Raw genomic sequence first — 27,534 nt, 5'->3', positions numbered from 1 at the left:
CATAGTAACAAAGGTACTTGAACTGACTCTCCTTGCAATATGTGTTAACCCTTCCTTGGCTACTTGTCAGAAAACTATTGATATTTGTGAATGGCAATTCAAACACCAACTCACATAATAGGTGTTTAATGTGTATGTTTGAGTGGCAATTCAACACCATATGTTAACTGATGATGAATGACTCTCAAAGACCACATAGGTCATAGAAACTTAGCTTCTCAGTCTTTCCTTACCTTTACTGGGGCCCCTCAGGATTACCTAGAAGGCCTAACAGAAACACAGAGATAGCTTCACAGCACCTACAGCCAAGACCTTAACTATCTTCTTTTTTTTTTTCTTAGCATATATTGCATTATTTGTTTCAGAGGTACAGATCTGTGATTCAACAGTCTTGCACAATTCACAGCGCTCACCATAGCACATACCCTCCCCACTGTCTATCACCCAGCCACCCCATCCCTCCCACCCACCAAGCCCTTAACTATTTGGGAATACACTCCATATGAATAACCAAGAACCATGAGAAATAATTACAACTAACATTAAATTTTTTTCATTAATGATATTATAGCAGTTTACTGGGAATTGTGCTAAGTGTTTTATATAGCTTATCTCGCTTATTCCTCCCAGTAGTATTATTTTTTTCTTCCTTTTCCAAAAAAAGGAAACTAGGCACAGAGAGATTGAAGTGCCTTGTCCAAAGTCACACAGACAACAGGGCAGTAGAACAGCATTTGAACCTAAGGTATGTAAGTTCAGCACTTCAGTGCTTAAGTACTATACTATACACCCTCATAACAACTATTAATTAAAAGTATTACACAGGTAATATAACAATCTACTTTGAGAGGTTTTTTGATAATATCAAACATGTCCAACCATCTGTCAGTTTAAAAAAATGTATATTCAGGGTGCCTGGGTGGCTCAGTTGGTTATGCGTCCCATCTTGACTTCAGCTCAGGTCATGATCTCAGGGTCGTGAGATCAAGCCCCACACCGGGATCTGCACTGAGCATGGAGCCTGCTTGGGATGCCTTCTTTCCTTCTCCCTCTGCCCCTCCCAGCTCCTGCTATCTCTACAAAAAAAGAAAAAAGAAAAAGGAAAAAAAAAAGTATATTCTTACTACCTACTTTTCCTCCTCCTTTAAAGAGCTCACATCATACATATTACCAAGTTTTTTATATGCTCCAAATAACTCTTTACCTTATAATATTCAACATTGGTATCTGATCCTGTAACATGAACTTCAAGATTGTTCCGTCTTGGCCCAGAAGAATGCAGGGATAAGCAAGAAAAAAAATCCTTTCTTCCCAAACAGATAGCTGCTCTTTGTAAAATGCTGCCTGGCTTGAGGAAATCACATCATAATGGCTGGGAGGGGTAAGAACTGACAAAGTACTGGAGAACTAGGATTTTTTGTTTTGTTTTTCTTGCTCTGCCACTGACTCGTGCTCACTAAACAAAACATAAATATCCGCATAGCACCGACACACTGAATCAGTTGTGACAAACCTTAGGCATTGATGGACCAAAGCACACATTTCAGTTACTTCAGGGTACCTCCCAAATGCTAGGATAAAAAAAGCTTCTGAAAGATCAACCTAGTGAAAAGAGACTGTTCTTTCTTAAAAAAAAAAAAAAAAAAACGAAAGAAATAGCTCCATTGGGCTCACAATAAGCAGAGTCTGTGTTGGTTAAGGTAATGATAGCTGTTGTAACAGATCAACCTTGGACTCTCAGTGGTTTCATACATCATATGAAGTCCAGTGGGCATGGGTCATCATTCAGGGATCCAGGCTGCAGAGACTCTGCCATCTTCAGCACCTGGCTACCTTGGGTACCAATATCCAGCTGGCACAGTGGGGAGGAGAGGATGGCACATGGAAAATTTTACGGTCTGCGTTTAGAAGTGACACACATCATTTCTGCTCACATTCCACTGAAAAGAATTAGCCAAATGGTCATACCTAACTGCAAGGGAGACTGGGAAATAGAGTCCAACTATGTGTCCATGAAGAAAAGGAAACCTCAGATAAACAGCAAGCCCAGTGTCTCTGCCAGAGTCAGGGCCACCAACAGCAATAGACCTTCCAAAAACAGCAGAGAACCCTACAAAGAACAGTGGACCTAGCAGCCACCTGCATGAAGCATCTGTGTGTTGCATGAAAGAAACTTTATATAAGGCATGCAACAATTATTGTTAAAAACCAAAGCTCCCATATCCACCAACGTATAGCACTGCAAGAATCACCATGCATTCATTCAGTGGGACTTAATGAGCACCTAAACTGTGTCAGAGCCCCTGCTCTGCTTTGAGGATACGATAATGCACAAAACACATCTTAAACCACCATGGAGTTTACAGTCTAGTGGGTGAAAAGGGCCAGGATTTATCTGAAAGAGAAACTGAGCTCCTTGAGAACAAACATATCCAGCGCCTTGACACACATTGGCAGCTGAGCAAAAGAATGTCGAACTAAGCAGGCAGTGGTCCACACGTTGGGGTATGAGGAAGAAGGCATTTGGAGATGAAAGGTGCTCTGGGAAAGGTTGGAGAGAAGTTCCAAATCCTATGTATGAGGAAAAATGAACAGAGGAAATGAAGCTTCTGTAAGTTTCTTAACTTCACTTTACAAGTTAAAAAAAAAAAAAGGTATGTAGCTGATACAACAGTGTTTTACAGGCCCTTGTGAATTTTACATGCTGGCATCGTGCCCCCAGCATACCTTAAGAGAAGTTCTAGGAGACTACCACTCAAGCTGACTGTGTTTAATGTCAAGACTTGCCAACAATGTATGCTACGTGCTCAGTGTTTCCCCATATCAAGCCTCACATGAGAACTGCTGTCATATCAGACAGTAAAAATTTCACTTCCCAAAGATAACTTTAAGAACAGTGTGCACTGACTAGTCATTTATGGCCAGGTTTTAATGCATAACTGCAATTTAATCTTGTAGAGTCGAATCTTTTAAATTACATTTCCCTTGGTCCTTTTATTTATTTATAATTTTAAATTTTACTTTCATTGCTATATTATCTAACATTTATTGAAGGCTAACTATGTGCCAGCTAATATTCGAAATACTTTGCATGGATTATTTAATACTCATATTAGTCTATTCTATAGCATAAGAATCTAAGGCTTAGCGAGACTAAGTATCTTGCCCCAAAACACTCAGTTTATAGGTGGGGAAGTCAGAATACAAGACAGTCTAATTCAAGCCTAAGCGCTTAATAGTTTGTAGATTATTGTATATTTCGGTAAGTTGTCTTAAATAATTTATAGAATGAGGTGGGAACATAAGTAAATGATTAAGAACACACTGATGTTTTATAGATGTGCAGTGGAGAAAGGATGGTATCCTAGGAAGAAAGTTAATGTTGAAGGTTCAGCTTTCAAATTTAGTTTTCAATTTTTCTTTACATATTTATAAATTTTTGAGATAGAACTTTCTGTATTATTCAAGAGCTTTAAAATTTAGAAAATATAATTACAGTACATTTTGCAGGAGACTATAAAATGAAATAATAAGCAATTAAAGTATCTCTTCCTATATGCATATTTCTTTGGAGCATTCAAAAAGCATAAGCATGGTCTTTGCATTTAAGAGTTAAAACTAAGGAAGTAAAACTAGTATTTGTAAAATATTTGGGTAGCAGTTAAGTGCTAAACTGTGTAACAGTCCATAACTCTGAGAAGAGTTCAGAAAAGGAAGAGCTAAGGTGAGACGCCACTGCCAGAACAGGATTCTGGAAGCAGAGACATTTAAAGTGAATTTTAAATGGACAAAATAATGCCTATTTTGAAGAAAACGTTATGTAAGAATCTTTAGTAACTAACTGTAAAGAAACCAAGGGAGTGACAAAGAATAAAACTGCTCTATTACAATTTATAACACTATTCTGATTAAAACATGATCTTAACAGTAGCACCAGTAACTTTTATACACCAGTTTATCAACTGAAATGCTAAACCTAGAGCATTTGTCTATCCTGCGTATTCATGTGGCAAGCTACTTGTGTTTCAAGGGTTAAGCCAGACGGAAAATTTCCAATATGGATACTAACAGATTGGAATCATGTCTAAGATTTCCACTGTCAGAAGAGGACTGCATAGTAACCCTTTCATAATGTCTTTATGATCTTCCAGAACACAAGGAGAAGGAAAACATGGTTCTTACTTGCTGAATAGGCATACTAAATAAAAAGCAAAGCTTCATAAATACCAGTTCAAGCCCTCCTACTGGTGACACTTAAAAAACCATCTTTCATCAAAATCTTAACCCAGCTCCCACTGATTGAGCTTTCTGCAGAGAAGGACCTGACAGACCTCATCTTCACCCTTCAGTGCTCGGACCATTCAGCCAAGTACCTTAGAAGGACCTCTTTAGTTACAGCAGCCCTGGGCTGGGCCTAATTTCCTTAAATGCATTTTAATAGCAAAAATAATTTTGATCACATTCATCTCAAAGTTTCTAAGTATTCACAACCAATACCTGCATAGGAAGGAGCATAACAAATCTGGGTTTGATTTGTTATATATACAGTAAAGTATATATACGTCATCACAATCACGAATGTTTAAATGCTTCTTGTACAAAAGCAAGAGAGAAAATTCCTATGGTTTTTAAAAACAGATCTTGAGAAATAAATATAAACTCACACCCCCTCTACTCCACCTAGCAATGCTTTTGGGACTTAGACTCACTGTCTCTTTTTAAAATAAATTGCAGGCTCCTTATGGGCAGGAAATATGTCCTGCTTCTGTATACGGTGCTGCCAGGTGCCTACAGAACAACGTGTTTGCTGCAGATGGTAGCCAAGACTGCTAACAGGATAAGCTTGCAAGAATACTGGCCACTAGATATGAGAAAGATCACGGGAAAGAAACATCCTCACAATTCCCAACAGTATCCAGTAGTCTTACCTCGATCCCCAAATGGATACCTGCAGGGCCTCCTTACTAGGGGCCTAGAGAGGAGGAAATTTACTTCATCCCCGTCTCATCTGCTAGTTATTACCAACATGACTTAAGGAGACAAATGCTGAGATGATGATCAAAAGCTCCAAGGAATGAAGGATAACAAGGAATCCTCCTTTGTTAGTTACATATAACCCAAAAGAGGAAGAGATGGGCAGTGGAAGATAGGGAGTAAAGTGCATCCCTTGTCTCCTCCCCTTCAGTTGCCCACCAGGTGATACTAGTTCTTGTGGTGTTTTGGGGAAGAGGCAAGGGGTAACAGGATGAAGAGACAGACTCACCTCTATTTTTTTAAGAAGACTTGGTGTGGCACTGTTTGGGAATCAAAGAATGGAAGTGCAGACTATTCAGTGTCAAGATCATCAATGAAGAGAGCCAAAATCCGACTTCCTAGCCACCACCCCATTGAGACAAGGTCTTTGGTAATCATCAGTAACAATTCCAGTCAAGGAATTAAGGAGCATCTATATCATGACAATGGGATCGTCCCATAATTAAATCAGTGTTTTGTCATCATTGTTCCTTGTTTTTACCATATCCTAAGTAGAGCTGCCTTAAGCACAAAGACTTTAAAGTCATTTGGACAATATGTGTAAAGGTAGAAGAATCCAGACTGGCAAAACAAACCTCTTCAGTCAGAAGTGTATTTCTGTGATGCAGGATTTATTCGACGTGGGTGATCCACTATTTTCTGTGGGGTGGGTATGGGTCTAACAAAGGCAAGGGGTTTTGTTTTTGTTGTACAACCAAAACATACTAAGCACTCACTTCTGCCAGGGAATGAGACTGTCTCCTCCAGTCTTAGACACAAAGAGCTCTTAGAAGTGTTCACAGAGTCCTCTATGAGACAAGGAGTCTCTATGTATTTACAGATACCCTTTCTTACTTGCTTCAGATCAGTAACTAGGTTTCTACTGGCACAGGGGAAAATAAAATGAACCACAGAGGTATAAATTGTAGCCTGCCACGGGAAGCAGAACGCCTGTTTGGATTTCAAACATGGCCAGCTCCCTAAATGCTGGGATAATCGCCCTGAGGTATCCATAAATATTTAACTAATGCCACGGCACACACTTTGTTTCCCTGAAGTTGCCACTCTGCTTTCTACTTCTTAGCTTGGGCACATGGCTTTCTGGCATTTTCTGTATGCCATAGTGGATTCCTATGCACCCTTCAAAATCCAGCTCATATGTGATTTTCTGGGGGGCATCTTTCAATAATATCTTTATCATTCCATCCCCTACTCCTTCCAAGGAGCTTCTTCTGTGTTACCTGGCACATTTTTCTGATTCCATCTAACACACTGTAGTAATTATGTGTTTACACATCCAGCTTCCACAACAGATGGTGGGGCCTTGGGGCCTAAATTAATATATTATTTTTTATTACATTTTATTGCATTTATGACATTCCCAGCATGCTGCCTGACTCTTGTAGCTATTTAATTTATCTTGGATAAATTAACGGGAAAAAAGTTTTTTGATTCATAACAGCATTTATTTTTTTTTCCTCTTATAAAATTCCTTTGTTGTTCCTTTAACCATTTCATGTAAAAAGCTTCTCTCTTGCTCTCTTGAGTCATTTATGTCCTTTTCCATCTAATTCATATTAAATTAAAAGGAGAAAAATATATATATGCATATATTATTATAATGTCCTTCTAATTATTATAAACAACCATTTATTATAAGACCAAATTTCCATTTTCTATTTTAAACAAAATCTCCTTTCATCAATTATACCATTACATCAGGCCTGAGAAGAGCACCTTTAGAGTATGTATATATTTTAACTTTATAATGTGAATAAAAATTATCTCCTTTCAAGAGGGATGGGTTTTTTTTTTCTCATTGCCACAATGGGATTTGATGAATGAGCTTGCATTTTGTACATTTTGTTTAGATGTACAATAATGAGTCTTTCATCTTAGATATCATGATGAGAAATTATGTTCATTGTTTTGTTTCTTCAGTTTCTATCCTCAGGTTTAGGGAAAATGATAATGGCAGTCTATAAAGCTAATGAAATTGTATATAATCACAGACTATTTAGTACAATTACTGATTTAGGAGCCTGGGCCATCCCAGAAGACCTCAACTCTGATAATGTTGTCCTAAACCTTTATTTTAATCATCATGCCAACCACCAAATGGTTCAACCAAGCAGTTAACAAGGGTCTTCAGTATATAGTCTAGATTATATGAGCTAATATGGCAATGAGCTTTGTATAGAAATCCAAGTTTTTATTGCTCCTAAGCCACATGGCAAGAGCTTCCTAGAAATTTTTTTTCAAAGTTATCTGTTGAAGGGAAACAGTCCAGTGAAGCAAAGAGAACTCTGGTCAGGATATTTGAGCAAAGATTTAAAACATTCATGGGAAAATAATAGCTTGACTATAAAGCTTTAGTTGTAAATCACTAGATGTGATAAAAGAAACTGAAGAAACAAAATAATTACGACAACCTTTTTTTTCAATATGTACAGTTAACCTACAAACACCAAAACACTAAAGTCTTTAAAAGATAAATCCTTTTATACTTAAAACTACCTTTGGATGTATACACTTAACAATTGTACATAGAGTTTATTCCAGAGTTCCTTTTTTGTTAAATCACAAGGGTGTAAGACAAATTCAGCATTGTTTGGCTCAACAAACACAGAAGACTCAGAGTAACTGACGAACCAACCCCCTGATGTCACCTCTTCCCTAACAACCACTTCAAAATCATATAAAACAATAGGTCTGCCCTTCCTTTCAGAGTCAGATGCTCAAGGCCACTGAACTTTTACATAGTCATAGCTTAGTCAGGTAGAAAAATAATTCATTCCAGCTGTTAACTTACCTTGAAGAACTTCCATGGGGAGAACAGTCCAGGCATTTTCCAGGTAGGAAATATAAATATAGCGAGCTGTATTGCAGGCCAGACCAATGTAAAGAACCCTTAAAAAAACAAACAAAGGGAAATAATTTGAGGCCCTGTATGAGACATAAAACGTGCAAATACTAAGTACATTTTCCCCTGTCCAAACCATCCATTACCCAGCAGTGTTCAAAATTAGGAGTCGGGAAGCTAAAGGACAACTAAATTTAACCATGAACTCTTAGGAATAAGAAAACTGCTTCTAACATATCTGTCCTCAGTCTTTTCAAAACACTTGTTAATATAAAAGCGAACATCACCCTTCCTGAAACTTAATTAGCACAGCTAATGCTTTTTTAAGACAGTCTGGGCACACTGCCATCTGTAATGACATTACAGGCTTCCTTCCAGGTGGCTGTAGGGTAAATACGCCTGGGATTATAGCTACTTCGCTATGACGGGGGAAGGACAGGATAAAGATGAGAACATGATTATGAACGTGCTCTCGCATGCAATACCCAAGACACGAACGAGTTTTATAAGGAGACTCTCAAGGTCATCAAAAACTATCATCCAATGATGAATAATAAACTATTTGGAAATCAAATACTTTTTCCTATCAGTTCAACTGATACATCTTCATTATTTAAAAAATAAATCCATGATATCATATGCTGACCAAACTAATAAATATATATCAACATCGCTTTCCCCCTCACAAACACCACCACCAAAATTATGAGAAAAAAATAAAAGACCTTAAGTGGTGCATCCAAGCATAGGGTTACATTCTCTCATTCTGAACCGGATGAGCTGGTTTGGAAGCAAATGGTGGCTGCTTCTTTATACAAAACACAACAGGATGGTAGCGATTTCTCTTTCTAGTTTGTTTTCCATTTTCTGTTAATCTTCCTAAGCATAATGCTTTTCTTTTTTTTTTTTTTTTTCTCAATTCAAGTGGATGAAAACTCAAAGGTAAAAGAAATAAGCCAATAGGACAGTCAGTGGTATTTTCCTAATCTTGCTCAACTGCATTTTTATATTAAAATCATTCCAGTAAACACTGTTCTCTTTTCCCAACCTTGAATCAAGGAAAGGAAAGCTTTGAGGCATCCAGCTGGTATTAACTGCAAATATGGAATAGAAGGATGGGAGAAAGACAAAAAAGGCTTGAGGGGCAGAGATGGGATAGGAAATGGATATTAAAAGGGATTTAGGAGATCTTCAGTATTGAAAAGTTCTGGGTTATCATATTCTGTGGACATTATGTTCTTTGTACTGGTATGTTTTGAGGAAAAAAGTATATGTTCCAATCCTGTCGGTAAAAAATTTCCTGAACAAACTAGTTACAGATCCATCAACCAGGGTCCCTCTGCTAGAAAACAACAGCAACAAAAAAAGCCCATAGGAAATTAAAGTGCAAAATATACTACACAAACATACAAGTTACACAAACCTATGCCTTCTTTTTAAATTCTAATCTAGCTCTGTTAATGACCTTGACATAGCCTAACTCAGGGGTCAGTAAACATTTCCTATAAAGGGCCACACCATAAGTAGTTTAGGCTTTGTATGTCTCTTGCACCTCCTCAACCTTGCCATTATCGTATGAAAGCAACCACAGACAATATGTATATGAATGAGCATGGATGGCTGTGTGCCAATAAAATTTGAATTATGAACAGTGAAATTTAAATTTCATAGACAGTTGACCTCTGAACAATGCAGGGGTTAGGGGTGCTGGCCCCCTGCACAGTAGAAAATCCACATATAACTTTTGACTCCCCGCAGAACTTAACTACAAGTAGTCTACTATTGACTTACCAATAACATAAACAGTCAATTAACACATATTTTATATGTTATATGTATTATATACTGTATTATTAAAATAAGATAGAGAAAAAATGTTATTAAGAAAAACATAAAGGGGGCGCCTTGGTGGCTCAGTTGATTGAATGGCTGCCTTCGGCTCAGGTCATGATCCCAGGGATAGAGCCGACCCCCCGCATTGGGGGCTCAGTGGGGAGTCTGTGGGGAGCCTGTTTCTCCCTCTCCCTCTGCCTGCCACTCTGCCTACTTGTGCTCTCTCTCTCTAATAAATGAATAAATGAAATCTTTAAAAAAAAAGAAAAACATAAGGAAAATACATTTGCAGTACTGTACTGTATTTATTGAAAAAAAAATCTATTAGTGGACCCTCATAGTTCAAACCCATGTTGTTCAAGGGTCAACTGTAATTTTTATGCATCACAAAATATTATTATTATTTGATTTTTTTCCAACCCCCTAAAAGTATAGACACCATTCTTAGTTCTGGGACATATAAAAACAGGTAGCAGGCCAGATTTGGCCCATGGGCCGTAGGTTGCTAACCCCTGATCTAGCTCATTAGTTCTTGTTAACTTTGGCTATATGTCAGATTTACTCAGGTAGCTATTAAAAACAACAGATGTCCAGGCCCATGCTAGTCTCGATAAAGATCTCTATGGTTTATTCAGATACTAAGCCAGGGTGAAAAACCACTGGTCTAGCTCACTCTAAGCAGCTCCCACTAATACTTTCCCGTAATTCCATTACAAAAAATTTTGATAATACCTCTTCCTTGTGTTCATATTGCATATCCTGAACCTTTCTTTTGAGACCACCTCTGAATCAGTTATCCTGACAGCTGTTGTTCAATGCAGACCATAATCCACAGGTCCTAGCCTAAAAGTAACCCAAAGACAATCAGCCCAGTTTAATAGGTCGATTGTGCTTTGCCTTGAAACCTCTACCATGTGGAATTCAGTCACTGGAGTCTATAACTTCTGGGACCCTTAGGTCTCAGATTGCCACCAAGAAGCCAGGTGGCTATCAGCTTGGTATCTTTCGCTTCTGTCCCACATTTCTCATCTCACAATTGATAGGACCAAACAGATGCCTTACAAGAGAAAAGGGAAACAAGAGGTATTCAGGGCAAGTTACTTCATCTGTCTGAGCCTCAGTTTCTTCCTGTATCAAGCGGAGATAATAACATGTATGGTGCCGGCTTGTTGTGATAAATGCAATACAGCGAATCACCCAAATAGCACTCAGAAAATCGCATCATCATCATCATCATCATCATCTTAAAGAAAAGTATCCGAGTACCCTTTTGTTTTCTGACAAAAGAGAAAGGAGCACTAGCATTTCTTCCTCACCAACCATTCTGGGGCAGCCAGTGGCTTCAAGAAATCAGCAAGGGTAAAATTGGGAGCAGAAAGGAAGGCAACATTTTGATCTATGAAAACGGAAAGAAGTAGGTATGTATTTATTAAAATAGTCACTTAAAAGTATTTCAGCAACCTAAGAATCTCTTTAATACCTGAATGCGATATTTAAACTGAGATACTATTCACCGTTACGGGCTGAATTGTGTCCCTGTGAAACTCCTACGTTGAAGTCCTAAGTCCTAACCCCCAGTACCCTGGAGTGTGACTATGTATAGAGATCGGGCCTGTAAAGAGGTAATTAAGGTAAAATGATGTCGGATGGGCGGGTCCTAATCCAGTATGACTGGTGTCCTGGCAAGAAGAAAGGGAACAGGTCAGAGACAAACACAGAGAGAAGACCAGGTAAAGACACTGGCAGAAGACAAGCCAAGGAGGAGAGTCCTTCAGAAGAAATACAACCTGCTGACACCTTGATCTTGGACTTTTGGCTTCCAGAACTGTAAGGAAGTAAGTTTCTGGTTTTTTAAGCCATCCAGTTTGTGGTGCTTTGTTATTGCAGCCCTAGCAAATGAATTCATGCACACTCATGAAATTAGGGATTTGCTAATAAAAAGAAATTTAGAACGTTTTACTAATCATCTTCTGGACAATCGAATTGTTTATACTGAATATAGAGCACATGTTCAGAGGCCTAGAGTATTCTTGAGCACGGAGAGGTCTGGAAATACAGAACAATAGGGTTCTCAGTGAGCTACAGATACCTATTGAACACCTAAAATAAAGAAGTTCGGAGACAACATCATCGCTTTCCTATATCACAACAGGAAGTAAGTATAAAATTAGGCAAGAAATAAAGGCAATTTTAGAATAGGTTGTTGGTATAAGTGAACTTGCCTATAAAGAGGAGGAACACAATTGGTAAGAAGCAAATGATTTAGCAGAAAAGAACTACACCATGGAAAACCCAAATCACCTGTCAAATACCTTGATTCTGTATTTGAGCAAAATATAAAAGGAGAAGAAAAAGTGCTTATGACATTCTAATTTCTTATGTAACCACAATTCATGGTATTGGCAGGACAAATTGGTGGTTATCTTATAATAAAACTGGTACTTTTTTTTTTCAGACACAGTATTCAAGATATAGTTATAACTGTGATCCATTCTGCAATTCCTTACAAAGTGTAGATTAGTTATGATGCCCTACTTTCCAGTTTTAACCCATCTATAATGTGGCTGAATACCCCCTGAAAGTCTCTCTAAACCACAATGAACATGAATTTTGCTCAGTAAACATTATTAAGATACCATGTATGTTAACCATAAACCCCAAGTGTTTGTAGACAGGGTGTCTGAAAGATATAAGGAGAATCAAAGTCTAAGGATTTATGAAGAGATGAGTAAACTTCTCCAGTCCAGATCCAATCTGGAAATTAGTCTTTATTCCAGAGACAACACAGGCTATGAGCCTCAAAGAAACGACCCACCGCAGGATTATCAAACAATGCTCAGATCTGAGAGACAAAAAAGCAATACCACACAAAGGGATCCCATTCTCAGCCAAATGAATTGGCAGCAAGCATTTACAAAGCCTCTACTGGAGAGACCTAAAACCTCCTCAAAAAGGAAAAACCACTAAATAAAAACAAAATACCCTGGATGAGGATTGTTTTTAGCAATCAGAAGTGGAGTATTTGCAGATAGACTGAAAATTCTATGCCACCTGTGTTACAAGCCTGCACACAAAGATGCACGCATTCCAATGCACAGAAAGTGTTGCTCAAGGGCCCAGTGGGAGATGAAGATAGACTAGCAACAAACTAAGATTCAGAAAACATTTTGAACAGGTTACAAACCACTTGGACAATTTCCTCAGCTACATCTGGCTGGAGTTTTTAGCAGTTCCTAATGAGACAGAATTGGTCATTTATACCAGATACTTGGAGCAGAGTCTATAGTCTGCCTCATGTATGATAAACAGTATATTTTCTGTTTGGTAAACAGTATATGGTCTCACCCCTAAATTGGGTTCCATTATTCCTAGATCATCCTTTTATAGTCTATATAAACTTGTGAGTAAAAAAGACTCCTTCAGATATTGTTACAGATGTCTTTCTAAACCAGGCAGACATCAGCTGCTAATAAGTCAAGATTTTGGAGAGCTTAATGTAAGCGTTTGAATGTAAGCAGTGCCCTCCTCCCCAAGAATGAAGCTTATTTCAGGCATAACCACCAATTTATACTGATGACCTTAAGAAGATGAGGTTTCCTATAGTCATTAATTTTAAAAAAGGTAGGAAAAAATATATCCAAACTCTCTAGAAAATAATTAAAATATAAGGTTTAAGCCTTCAAAGAGTTAAATGTCAGTCTAGAAAACCCATGTTTTCTCATATCCATCTCCCTCTTCCCAACCAACCTCCATTAACGTTACAGTGGATGTCCTGCCAGGATTTCTCTGCCCCTGTCTAGCAGAGTAGGTTTTTATCATCACTATCTGCAATCTCCTGTCCTCTCTCCCTCTTCTTGTTCTCTCCGTGTCCTTTCCTGCCATCCTGTGTTCCATTCCCATGGCTCACTGGTTTGAAAGGATCATCGCTGGCATTTTTTAGAATTCCCACTCTAAGGAAGTGACCCAAGCCACCATCATGGTATGCTCTTCTCATGCCCCAGTGGTAGCAAAAGCAACCAGATAGAGGGAAGGAGATGTGGCCACAGTCAGTGACCTGAACAACATGTGGCAGGAGCTCCCACACCTCATGCTCAGACCAAGTACTTACCTAGAAGTGCCAGAGCTGATAACATACCTGTCCTGGACACAACTTTGGGCACTGGCATCTGTGACTGTAAGAGTCCATTCTTGAAAGGGATCATCCCTTCCAAGAAATGTCTCCAAATGTCTCTAGGAACAATTGGTCCTATCTCTTCCTGTTCTTCCGTTATACTATTAGCCTATTTGTTTCCATTAGACTACTTGTCACAGTCTACGCCTTGCACACAGAAGATTGTGAGTTCCTGGGAAACTAGGAAGATGTCTTTATCTCTGTACTCAAAAGGAGCCTGCCTTGCTCAAGTGCTCAATGAACCTATAGTAACACAATTTAATGTAATCTTATGTAAATAAAATAGGACAGCAAAAAGAAGCACTGTTTCTCTTGCGGGATTGTAGGGTAGTTCTATTTTTAACTTTTTGAGGAAACTCCATACTATTTTCCACAGTGGCTGCACCAGTTTGCATTCCCACCAACAGTACGCAAGGGTTCCTTTTTCCCCACATCCTTACCAACATTTGTTGTTTCTTGAGCTTTTGATTTTAGCCATTCTGACAAGTGTGAGGTGATATCTCACTGTGGTTTTGATTTGCATTACTCTGATGATGAGTGATGTTGAGCATCTTTTCATGTGTCTGTTGGCCATCTGTATGTCTTCCTTGGACAAGTGTCTGATCATGTCTTCTGCCCGTTTCTTGATTGGATTATGTGATTTTTTGGTATGGGACTGTATAAGTTCTTTATATATTTTGGATACTAACCCTTTATTGGATATGTCGTTTACAAATATCTTCTCCCATTCAGTATGTTGTCTTTTAGTTTTGTTGGTTGCTTCCTTTGCTGAGCAGTTATGTATTTTTTGATAGTCATATGACAATGGAGATATAAAAGGTGAAAAAACTGTCAAATTAGACATAGGAATGACAACCATAAAAAATCTGGGTTAAAACAATGAAAAATTAAAAGAATTCAGCTCTGAGGTTGTTTTGAAAGTATCTTTAAGTTCGTGTTCCACATTAAGGAAACCAAAACTGATAGAAATCATAGATTATACATTTGGTTTAACACCAATCAGCAAAATTGTTTTCAAAGAAAAAAGTCTGACCCTATATCAGAAGTTTATCAAATGCTTTTATATTTTTGTTTTAAAATATTTAAATTTTGAATATGTTACGTTTTATCATCAATCTACCAATCACTAACTCCTTGATGCTGCCATCTAAAGCAAGCCAAAAATCACTACAGAATAGTGAGTATAGCATTCTAATATTTATGTCAGAGAAGGAGAGTTGCACATATGTGTATGCACTTACATGTGAACAGAATATCTCTGGAAAGATACACTAAAACCTCATGACACTGACTGTCTCTAGGGAGGAGGACTGGGAAACTGTGTCTCAGGGGTGGGAGAGAGACTTTACTGGATATCTTTTATGAATTGAATTTTTTGCATTTTTGAATTTTTTCCCATGCATATATCTACTTTCTTAAAGAATGAATAGAGATCAGTCACTATGTTTCACGTAGCTATAAATAAGCACAGTAAATGATGTATGATGTTTGACCAATAGTTCTCCAACCTGAAGGGATCATTATCTGGTTCTCTATTTTGGCTTAAAAATAATATGACATCCTAGCTAGTATTCAATATTATTTCTATCTTTTGAACTTATTGTGAGATCAGGTGTGAATAAACCATATAGACATACAAATAGTTAAGAAAAGGGGCTCCTGGGTGGCTCAGTTGTTAAGCGTCTGCCTTCGGCTCAGGTCATGATCCCAGGGTCCTGGGATCGAGCCCCGCATCGGGCTCCCTGCTCGGCGGGGTCCTGCTTCTCCCTCTCCCTCTGTCCCTGCTTGTGTTCCCTCTCTCACTGTGTCTCTGTCAAATAAATAAATAAAATCTTAAAAAAAAAAAAAAAAGTTAAGAAAAGCACATGAAATAATCAGCACTGCCATTATTGTATTCTTTCTAAACAAAGGAAATGGCAGTCTGTAGAGACAGTCTTAAGAAAAGTGCTTACTTGCTTCAAGGACCACTTGGTTCATCAGAAAGTATATGTAACACAATGGGAACCTTTGAATCAAAGCTTCTAATAGAAACAAGATTCCATTATAAAACATCCTTCCTGTAGCCTATTTGGCACAGTGCACCGCCCAGCTCTCTGTCCTCCGGTCTTGTATGCTCCGTGTAGGGTAAGGTCAGTTTCATGTAATGTTGGCTGGATTGTATCCCCAGTGCTTGGCACACAGCAGGCACCCAGTCAATATTCATCAACTAGAGGGAAAATATGAATACTTTAAATAGAACATCACTCAACAAATATTTATTGAATACACTTGTGCTAAGTGCCAAGGCTATGGTGGTGAACAAGATATGAACTATGCATGTATTATGCTTATAATTGTGTGTGTGTATACGTATACATATATATATATGTATGTATACGTATACACACACTTGGTTCATCAGAATATGTGTTATATATATATATATATATATATATATATAAGGGATAGGTATGTGAAAGAATGAATTAGCCTATAAAAAAGACCTAGAATTAGGATGATTAAGAAAATGGATGCCCATATTTGGCACCATTTGTGATTAATGTTAATAGGCTATGGTTGAAGATACATATTTAGTCATTTATATGAACAAGCAATAGTTCCAATGAACAGCTGTCTGTGGTTTATTTGGGGCATCCTGAGGCATCAGGCAGTGGATCTTCAACACACGTGCACAAGCCGTAACAGGGTTCTTGGGTACCCACAGGCCTATCTCACTAGAAGGGTAAGAGGTGGCATCCATGCCACGAAGCTCAAAGAGTCAGTGGCACTCCCATATCAACCACAGCACAGCCAAGGGGATCACCAATAGAGACACCAGGCTGCTAAGCTTCTACCATTAAGCAAGTGTAGCTGGCTTATGCTCTGTCCTTGTACAACAGAGCATAAGAACCGTATTGTATGTCAGAAGAGTGAATGGAGGAAAAAGACTATTCACTTACCTATGGGTTTTTTTTTTATGTTAGAAAAAGAAAAGGTGAAAGTGAAGTCTGAGCCTCTGTTGGTCTTAAGTCATTCTTTATTTTGTTGCCTTCAAATACTTCCTATCCCAATGATTGTTAAGCTAAGAGTCTAATTATGAAAGCCATCAGTCGGGTCACTGTGCTGGTTCCTGGCCATATTTACATCTCTGTATTGTTCCTTTAGTTATTCTGTCTACTTTTTCTTAGGTTGTGTATATCTCCAGGTAGAAAAATAAGGATGTTCAAAACAAAATAGAACCTTCATTAATGGAACCCAACTACTTGGAAAGCACAATATGCTGTTTTATTATAGTTTCCATTTGAGTAACAATCAAATGACCAAACACACACATATGCACACACCCCATATAAATTTTTGTTTAAAAATTTTCCATGAGATGACCTGATGTATATATAAAATACAAATTCTGTCATTTCCAGACAACAGCCACTGACATTTGGTATAGTCATTAATTTGAAAAAGGCCTCAAGAGTTTTAGTTGACCTTAAGCTAAATTTGAGAGAATTAAACAAGTTCATCAAAATTCAGGCTGAAGGAGTATCATGACCAAACCAAAAGGAGATAATAGTCTCACTGTTCTTGGCTTTGGCCAGACCACAGCAGGAAGTGGTAACAATTAAGAGATCACTGGCAAAAAAGAAAGGAGTCAGAATCAGGAGGGGAAAGAACAATAGGGAGTCTGGGATAAGATGCTCTGTGGAAAATGCATGAGAGAACTGGAGAGGCAAAGCTATAGGACGGGACATTCAAACGTATAAAGGCCGTTTCTGTTGAAGAGGGAATGGGCTGTGTTAACCACTTGCGAGCAGTCAGTACAACAAAAATTGTTTTAGCTGCAAGCAGAAACTAAGAGAATGCAGCATTCTCTCTTTTCATCTAGACTTGATCCTGGACCTGCCTGGGACCTCCAGCTCAGGCCTGAGAAGCCTACCCTATAGGAGACAGAGCTGGGAGATGAAGAAACTCAGGTTCTGATTGCATCATTGGAGCCCTCGTTAAAGCTACACCTACAGCCATTTGCTAGACTTCTCAGTTAGACAATACATTCCCTGTTTAGCTTAAGCCACTCTGAGTTTTCTGCCTCCTCAAGTGAAAGAGTCCTAAGTGACACAAGATCTTGGCTACCCTGGAAGGTAGCAAGTTCCACATCACTAGAAGCGGCCAAAGGCTAAGTAACCATCTGCCAAGATTAGGGGGAAAGAAACCTAAACTGGGATCAAGGTAGGCCTATGTGACAGTATTAGTTTGCTAGTTCTACCATAACAAATACCTCAGACTGGGGAACTTAAATAGCAGGATTGATTTTCTCACAATTCTGGAGTCTAGAAGTCTGAGATCAAAGTATCAGCGGGATTCGTTTCTCCTGAGGCCCCTCTCCTTGCCTTGTAGACGGCCATCTTTTCCCTGTGTCCTCCTCACCTGGTCTTTCCTGTGTGTGTGTCTGTGGCCCAGTCTCCTTGTCTCATAAGGACCCCAGTCTACCCTAACGACTTCAGCCTAACTTAACTACTTCTTTAAAGATCCTATCTCCAAATGCAGTCACATTCTGAGGTGCTGGGGGTTAGGACTTCAACATATGCATTTTGGGGGGACACAATTCAGGCCACAATAATGACCTCCAAGGATACCGACAATTCCAACAAAATTCAGTGAAGAATGCCAGTGTTTTACTCAAGAGCTCTCTAGTCCATGGACCAGAAATAAAATGTGTGACAGCAGTCGTAGTTTCCCTGGGCTTCTAAAGTCAGAGTGAGGCTGCACCCTTAGAGAAGCATTGTTCGCAGTTTGTACAGCCCCATCTGACTATATTTATTCATTTATGTTATCTAGGCGATTGCTCTTTACTTTTCCAGCGGTTGAGGTAAAGTGCAGGGCTTGGCCGTACAGTGCTAGTTAGCGCGTCCGTACAGCGGGCAGCGCGGTGGGGCGTCGGCTGCGCCCCGGCTGAGGCGGTGGAGTCCGCGGCACGGACATCCTGCAGGAAGACTTTTCTCAGGAATGCTCAGAACGGGCCTGCTTATACTGTAGGGGTTCTGAAAAGATCAAATAAACATGTAGAGAAAAACTGCACAATACTGTGCAGATGTGTCAACTACCATTGAATAAAATGCAAGTATTTCAGCAAGGGCAGCCAAGTCTTTTACGGATTCTTTCTGAGCCAGTCCATGAAGAAATGTCAAGGTTTAGGATTCTAACTTCCATTCAAGTCAACTGGCTTTCCAGAAAGAAAATCCTCTCTGTGGTTCCCAGCGACTGCTATCATAAATCATATCGCCTACCTCTGACTAGACGGTCTGTCGGTCTGTCGTCAGGACATGGCCTGGATGAATTTGCATGAATGGCTTTGTGCACATTTCTGACTTATCAGCAAAAGCCATTTGGATTCGGAATCTGCAGGGGTGGGGGGTGGGGAGGGAGCACTGAGGTTTGCTCTGTGGTTTTTCACATACTAAAACCAACCACAGTAGAAAGTTAGATCATAGAGTCCGATCTCAAAGAAGCCACGGCATCAAGTCTAACCCTCTTATAGAGACAAGGAAACAGAGATCCAGAGAGGCAGAACAGGGCCACAAAATCGGTCGGCCAGTGCAAGGCCAAAGTCCCTGCCCCCTTGCCTGACGTCTCTTTTGGTAGATAAGAACAGCGTGCTGTGTTCCTGCATGAAGTCAGGCCTGGACAAGGGCCTGAGAAGTGCCTCTGCATTGGCCGGGCAGCAACAGGGCCTGGTGGTGTCAGCACGGCCATGCGTCTGCTAACAGCTGTACGCTTGGATCAGGGAAGTTGGATGTATGTTTGAGTTGGCTTTAGAAGACGGTTAACATTTTAAACTTTGATGAATCATTGGGAGGAATGGCATGAGAGGAAAGCAGTAAAGCAAATGCCAGTCAACAGCTGTCCTGTAATATCCTGGATCACAAAAGAAAAGTTGACTGAGAAGCAAAATTTTGTTCCGACATAAAATGGGCCAAAAGCCCATTTCTGCCAAGGTAGCCTGAGAAAACTCAAGTATCAGTGTTGAGGGAGGACACAAGTTGAGCCAGGATTTCTGCCCCCAAGCAGGCAGACTTTGAAGTCAAATAACCAGAAACTGGCTATCTGGCTTGGGCTGGGTAAGGAACAGAAACTAGGGAGGGGCACCCCCCCCACACACACACCCCTAACAGGTTTGTGAGAGGAGAGCAAAGACAGGGGCTGTCTTAAGAGTCTCCATCTTGGGTCGGTCTCACCACAGACACAAGCTGCGTTCATCAACACTGTGGGTCTCTAGAGGGGCCTGGGAAATCTCTGAGACGGGCTCAGCCCACCAGGGGGTTGAAAGGAGCCCTGATCTTTTCCATTCCTTGATCCCTGAAGTAGCTCCACAGAAGCCACTGTGAGGAGTCAACTACCCTAGCAACACTGGTTTTGAGTCATCACCCACTCTTTCTCTCTTTCTGGAACTTTCACTGGCTTTCAGACTTAATTCAATATAATCCCAACTCACAATGCTAAACACCTTCCCTGAAGGGAAAATTAGGTTATGGGTTTTTTAAGAAAGGAAAAAATGTTGCAAAAACAATTACAGTATACTCCTATCCCAAACTTATTAATACATTTTTATGACTAGAAATTTTGTTCTATTCTTTTATAAAATAGGGAACTCTAACTGAATATTAGATTTTGTTCAAACCCACTCATTTCTGTGACATTAAGGAAAAAAGGAGCATCAACCTCAGTGGCCTTGAGACCTCTGCTTGCTGCAGGCCCCTCACCATGCCTAAGACCTCATACTAATATTTCTATAATGTTCTCCAGTTCTTTAGCACTTGCCCCACTTAGTATCTCATTTATTCCTGCCAGTAATCTTCTGAAATAGAAAGGGCAAGAGTTATCATGAGTCCTACTTTATAGCTGAAGAAATCAAGGCCCTGAAAGGTTAGCCAAGTTGCCAGGATCACAAAGCTAAACAAATCGCAGAACCAAGACTCAAACTCGAGGTCTTCTGTCAAATCCCACACCCTTCCCACAGTCAGCAGAGCTCCTCCACCCTGATCATAAGCCTTTGAGGCAAAGTGAAGGAAATCTGAAAGGTGTTCTTTTTCATACACACACAAAAATTAATGACCATTCTACCTTAAAAATCTTGTTTCACAAAAATTTGCTGTGATATTCTACCCGTATTGGAAACATATTAGATTCCTAACAAAATCTCATCGATAGAACTAAGAATAACTTAATATTAATAACTTAGTAGTAATGAAAGAGTATTAGTAATTAATAGTAACTTGATTAAGAGTAATGAAGTAATAATGAAACCAGTCTTCATCTACTTTGATGGATGCCAACATTATTATCTGATACACTGAAAAGTGTTTGGGATCTATAAGCCAGAGACCCTGGCTAGATCTTACTCTACCACTCAGCAGGGTAAACCTTGGGCAAATCATAGCAAATCTGTTCCTTCCTAGGCATGCACAGTGGTTCTGCCCACCCAACCAACATATATGCTACCAGGAATGAGTACCCATGCAAAACGTAAGTCTGTCACTGCCTGACTCACTCCCACAATCACCCCAATGTTAAGCCACAGGGCCCTCCTCCTACTCTAGTCTCCTCTGACTCTTAGAATCTTTGGGAATCCCAGCCCTCTATACGCACCTAAGGCTCTCCTTGCTCTATCTGTTAGGATACATGTCTTAGTCACCACAGGCTACCATAACAAAATACTACAAAATGGGTGGCTTAAACAACAGAAATTTATTTTCTAACAGTTCTGGAAGCTGGAAGTCTGAGAACAGGGTGCCAGCACTGTCGGATTCTGGTGAGGACTCTTCCTGGCTTACAGAAGGCCACCTTCTCACTGTGTCTTGCCATGGCTGAGAGAAAAAGCCAGAGCAAGCTCGCTGGTGTCTCTTTTTATAAGGGCACTCACCCTCATGATTTCATATAACCTTAGTCACTTCCTAAAGGCCCCATCTCCAAATACCATCACACTGGGGGTTAGGGCTCCAACACATGGATTTCAGGGGGACATAATTCAGTCCACAGCAACAGGCTTCTTGTTCTTAATACCAACGCTCTCTGACACAATTAGGAACATAGCCTGGGGCTCCATGAACCCCGGCTGCAGGTTTTCAGGTGCTCCACCCCAGACCCCCAGGGAGTCAACATGGTCTTTCCACCAATGGAGGATATCCGGCTCTCATCAAGCCACTGTAAAATGAATATAACAAAACTTAACTGTTTTGTAAGGTGGATGTAACAATAAAAATATTTATGAAAACTATAAGTTGTGAAGCCTATAATATTATTTCCCTTTATTTTTATTGGTGATCTAGAAATTAGAAATGGAAAGAGTGATTTTCTGATTTAACCTAATTAGGAAATAGAATAAAATGGTTCCCTTTAAAAGATACAAGAATCTTCTCTGTGGAATAATGTATATTCCAGCTATCAGCATTCTTGAGGGAAGGCAATAAAAAAATAATCCTACACTCAGACATGTATATTAAAAAATAATAATTGATTTGTTTGCCAGTCTTGGTTTGCTTCCTTAGTTTACATTGCACTTATCAATCAACTTAATCAATTTTCTGTGCAACTTATCAATTGCACAGAAAATCACACCGAAGCCATTAGGCTATTTTGGGCATGAAATTCCCTCCAGTAGTGTGTTTCTCCAGTCCCATAGAAATGCAGGGGCCACCATGCCTAAGGGTGAATGGAGGTTCATCCTAGGATGAAGGTCTTGAATTATGAGTGATTAACATCAAGAGAACATTAGGGATATATTTATCAAGACTTCGTGTTCTGACTTTAGGATATAATTTTCATCCCCATCTTAGAAGCACTGAACTTGTCTCTTTTCAATAGTCCTGTTCTGTGTCACTGCTTCCAGAGGTAACAACGAACATAACATGTTCCATGTTTGGGGTGGATGATTTTCTAAAATGGATTTACTAGCTGGAGGGAAGGGAGGGAAGTAGAGGAGGAAGATGGTTACAGAAAACTTCAAATCATGGGATGGAGCTAGCTTTCCTACATATATGTCAATGTTTCCCAAAAGACATCTCCAGCCTCATCCTCTCCTCCAAGATCTAGACTTATAAATACAACTTCCCAATGGGCATCTCCACTGTCTCATAAGATTTCTGTAAGTTCCATACTCCAGAATCCTCTTCCCCCTCCCCGAGATCCTTCCCTTGGTGAGTGGCACCACCACCTATCTGGTATCCAGTTCATAAAATAACTTTTCCCTTGCTGCATCTATACAAAGTCCTGCCCCAAAGAACTCTCACTTTTATTTGCTTTACTCTTTTCCCATTTCCAGTGTCTTAGGTGCCTATGTTAACATTTCTGTATCACCCAATATTTTTGTTTGTTTTATGGTCTTCCATGCTATGTGAACCCCATGAGAGAGGTGCCTTGTTTATCTTGCTCAACGCTGTATCTTAGAAGAGAACCTGGTCTTTAATAAAGACTTCCTTTAAGAAAACACTGAGTGAACATAATATTTAACTGTGAATTAACTCCATATGATACACAGTCATCATTAGAAACATTAGTTTTTGCCACTTATATTCAGTGTGAGTTTTATATTACTCTCATCCTCACACTACTTGAAGGCAGCTAATCTGGAGAAATAAGAATTTTATTGGGGGGGGGATGAAAGGAATAATTTGAGAGAATGGGGCATTTTAGAGGAATGGAGATCTTACCAGGAAGATATGGGAGATTGCTTGAGACAGGCGAAAAAGCTGTACTGGACACTGGTCATTCAGAATAGAAAAAGGGAAGACTAAGAGGTGAGATCGGGTTGCATCAAGGGACAAAATACTTGCCGCCCTACACCTGTGCCCATGAATCTATAAAGTAGCTAAGATAAAAAATAATTAAATAAATAAAGTAGCTGAGATCATGCGCTTTGGAGTCTGAATGGCTTGGGTTTGAATCTTACCTCTGCTATTTACTAGCTGTGTCACCATGGGCAATTTGTGTAACCACTCTGAACCCCTCCTCTCTACTCAGAAGGCCGTTAAAAGGGTTAAATGAGGGCTTGGAGGTAAAGCATTTAGTACAAGCCTTTATAAGCACTCTTCTGGAGTAAGCCCTCAAATGACAGCATACCAGCTATTATTTTTTTATATCATCCTGTAGTTATATTTTTTGTTAAGGTTGGAGATTTTTAAATTTTAAATTTTTATTTTTTGTTTATCCTCTAGATTGTATGGCTATTCTGAAATTTTGAAGTTGCTAAAAAAAACAAACAAAAACAAAACCAAAACCCGAACCCTTCATCTGGATTGGTGGAAAGCACTAAATCAACAAAGGTAGTGTATAATTACCAGCTTATGACTCAGGAAGAAAATGACTCAATTTCTCTATAATTCAGAGAATGAAGTAAAATGGGCCCCTGCTAAACTAGAGCAAGGTAAATAATGATGATAAATTCACCACCCATGTGGGCATTTAAAAACAAAACAAAACAAAACATAAAAGCAGAAATCTGTTCACATCACCCCTTGCTCAGGCTCACCAATGGCTCCCACTTCTCTTAGACGTGTAACATGCTCTCTCTTAATGTGGCCCTCAAGGCCCGCAGTATCTGCCCACCTGGCTGACTTCCTGTTATTCCTCATTCTCACCTCATGCCCTTCATACTTGTGGTTTCCTCTGTGCCACAAGTCTTCACTGGGTGGCTTCTATTCAGGACTCTGCTCAAATGTCACTTCTTCAGAGAAAGCCTCGCAGCCTGCCCAAGCTAAAACAGTCACCTCTCCTCAGTCACTCTGTGAATCCTCATCCTGCATTATTTTTGCCAAATGTCACTCATCATTATTGGAAATAAAATAATCTGTTTACTGCTTATTGTCTACCCCAACAGCTTATTAGTCCCATGGAGAGCCTCTGTTATATCCCCAGGGTCTAGAAAAAGCGCCTGGCACCTAGTGTGTGCCTAACAAATACTTATTGAAGGAGTCAATTAAAATTCTATAAACATTCTTCAACATAAGGATAATTATATTGGATTCACTATAAGTAGACAAGCTTTCAGCTATTTTCCAATAGAAAATCCAAAAAAAAAAAATTCTGCAATACATATATCCAGCACCAAGAATGGAAAATTATGAATATTTTTCCATATTTCCTTAAAAAAATAAAGTATTACAGATAAAGTGGAGGTTCTCCTTGTCCTCTTTGTCCCCCCTTCCAGTCCTCTCTTTTCTACATCCTGTCCAGAAAACAAGGGCTAATATGGATTTGAAATGTATTTTTTCCTCTCCAAATGTAAACGTCTTTCTATACATATAGGTGTACCCATAAAAATGTGTTATAAGTTTTTTTTTTTTTTAAGATTTTACTTATTTATTTGAGAGAGAGCACATGAGAGAGGTTAGGGTCAGAGGGACAAGCAGACTCCCTGCTGAGCAGGGAGCCCGATGCGGGACTCGATCCAGGGACTCCAGGATCATGACCTGAGCCGAAGGCAGTCGCTTTTAATATGCATTGTTAAAATGTGCATAAATGTACCAAGCTATGTCTCATTCTGAAACTTGCTTTTTTGTCCATTCAACATATTTTTAAGAGCTTTCCATGTTGACATATTGATCTAGTCCATTCCTTTTAACTTCTGCATAATCTTCCATCTTATGACTATACTATATTGAACATAGTCATTCTCCAATTGATGGATATTTAGACTGTTTCTCTTTTCCACTGTTAGAAAGCTGCATAGGCAAGTAAACATCCATGTACATGTCTTTCTGCATGTGTGTAAGTTTTTCCAGATAGGTGTATACCTTACAATGCAATTTTCAGGCCATGGGAAATGTCTGACTTGAGCGTACCCTGCACTGCAGCATCGTCTCCATGGTGTTGGCTAGGTAATGAGTTTGTAGGAGCTGTCTTTACTCTTGCTGGCGCACGCCCTGACAATCATCACATCAGCCTGAAGGTGAAGGGGACTGGCTGTAACCACACGTTACAGCTTATATGGAGTGAGTTCTGCTCTTTCACTCAGTGCCTCAGTCAACCAAAGGTAAAAGAGAAAACAAACCAAATATGACATCAATAAATAAAAGCCCTGGATTCACTTATACTACCTTGCAATAATGGTCTTTTGTTCTGAACTATGAATGGCTCAATTAACAGTAATGCTGTTATTAACAAGTCAGCTTGGTAGCTATAATATGGTCACATATTTCTTTCCAATTAGATTCTCAAAAGTAGAAGAATTTATGATCAAGAGTTGAAAGGGAGTAATTTGGTTTTTATAGTCCCTTGAAAAGAACAACTTTGTAAAGAATTACTCCCAGATTACTCCCTTTCAACTCTTGATCATAAATTCTTCTAACTTTTGAGAATCTACAGCTTACAGTTTTTTAAATAATGAGAATCTATATTTGCTTGAAATAGCTCTAAAAGGCTTTTCCTATAAAAATGGATATCAATGTCTTTGAAGGTAAAGTGGGAAAGGAATAGAAAAAATAGAAATCTATCACATATAAATAATGACAGCAACAATTATAACCATTCTGTATGCCAGCTATTTACAGCTCTAAAAAATGGCACTAAGGAGTCTATAAATAATCTACAGTCATCATAAAGTAGGGGAAGAAAAACTCAATTTGACCAAGATGTTTTTGAGAAGAATGTTAGTTTTGAAAATCACAAACATTTACACTTTGCAACCTTAATGATATGTACATTTATGATACTGTATTAAGCTCCTCTGTTTTTATCACCTTCAGTGGCCCTTGTAGCGACATAATACATCCAAAGATTTACAAAGTAGTAATAATTTTTAAAAATCAACTGAACTCCTAACATACACCATTCACTGTGCTAAGCAGCTGCCATGTTTTAGCTCATTTGTCTTCATTTAAAACCCCCAAAACTAAGAGGTAGGTACTAATAGTATTCCTATTTGCAGATGACAAAACAGAGATGCAAAAACTTATATAACTTGTCCAAGGCCACACAGTTCCAAATGGCAAAGCCAGGCTCTGAACCAGGCAATGTGACTCCAAGCCCGTGCTCGTAACCGCTATGGAGCACTGCCTTTCATGAATAAGGGCAGGAAGAAACCTTCCCCTTGAGAAAGCAGCATTTCCTTTCTCTACTTTTCTTTCTTTCCCTTTCTGCTCCTTACATTCCTTCTCCCTTTATTTTTCTCTTTCCCCTGTTTATGTCTTAGGTCCACTTTATAAACACTCATAGAGGGTGTCTGGCTCAGGTGATGACATTGGAGGGGAGCTCAGGAAGTCATTTCCTCCTCAAGTAAGATGTGGAAAAAGGTTACAGTAAATACCATACCACACACTTCCCCCAACACAAAACATTCTTGAGCCTGAGAATACCTACTTTAAGCAATAAAGCATAGACCAACATTTCAATAAGATCAGAAATTTGGAATACAATCTTGGAGACAACCATAATTGATTTTCCTCGGCCCATTTCTCTTCTTTGATTTCCTTGTTGATCTTATCCGTGTTCACAGTTTGAACTGTCCCAGATCGGTATCCCTTGGGAATACAGTTTAAGCTTCAAGCTTGTAGTAGTCAACTATCTGTTACACATTCACATCCAGATATTCCAATTTCAAACTAAATAAACCCAATACTGAATTCAGATCACACTCCCCCAAATCTGTATCTCCCCTTCCTGAATTTCCTATTGGTTTTAGTGGAAC

At 39.2% G+C, this 27,534-nt stretch overlaps 1 protein-coding gene across 4 annotated transcripts in view; it reads right to left on the bottom strand.

Moving 5' to 3' along the window:
- MFSD6 (major facilitator superfamily domain containing 6) overlaps positions 1 to 27,534 on the bottom strand; it is a 68,764-nt gene that overhangs the window by 9,825 nt on the left and 31,405 nt on the right. For all 4 annotated transcript variants that reach the window (XM_036121324.2, XM_036121323.2, XM_036121325.2 and 1 more), the window contains exon 3: positions 7,826 to 7,923. In XM_036121324.2, the coding sequence (XP_035977217.1) occupies positions 7,826 to 7,923 (98 nt within the window). The remainder of the gene's footprint in view (positions 1 to 7,825; positions 7,924 to 27,534) is intronic.

The sequence above is a fragment of the Halichoerus grypus genome, chromosome 4, assembly GCF_964656455.1.
Source record: "Halichoerus grypus chromosome 4, mHalGry1.hap1.1, whole genome shotgun sequence".
NCBI lineage: Eukaryota > Metazoa > Chordata > Mammalia > Carnivora > Phocidae > Halichoerus > Halichoerus grypus.
This window is presented reverse-complemented; position numbering and strand designations above follow the sequence as displayed.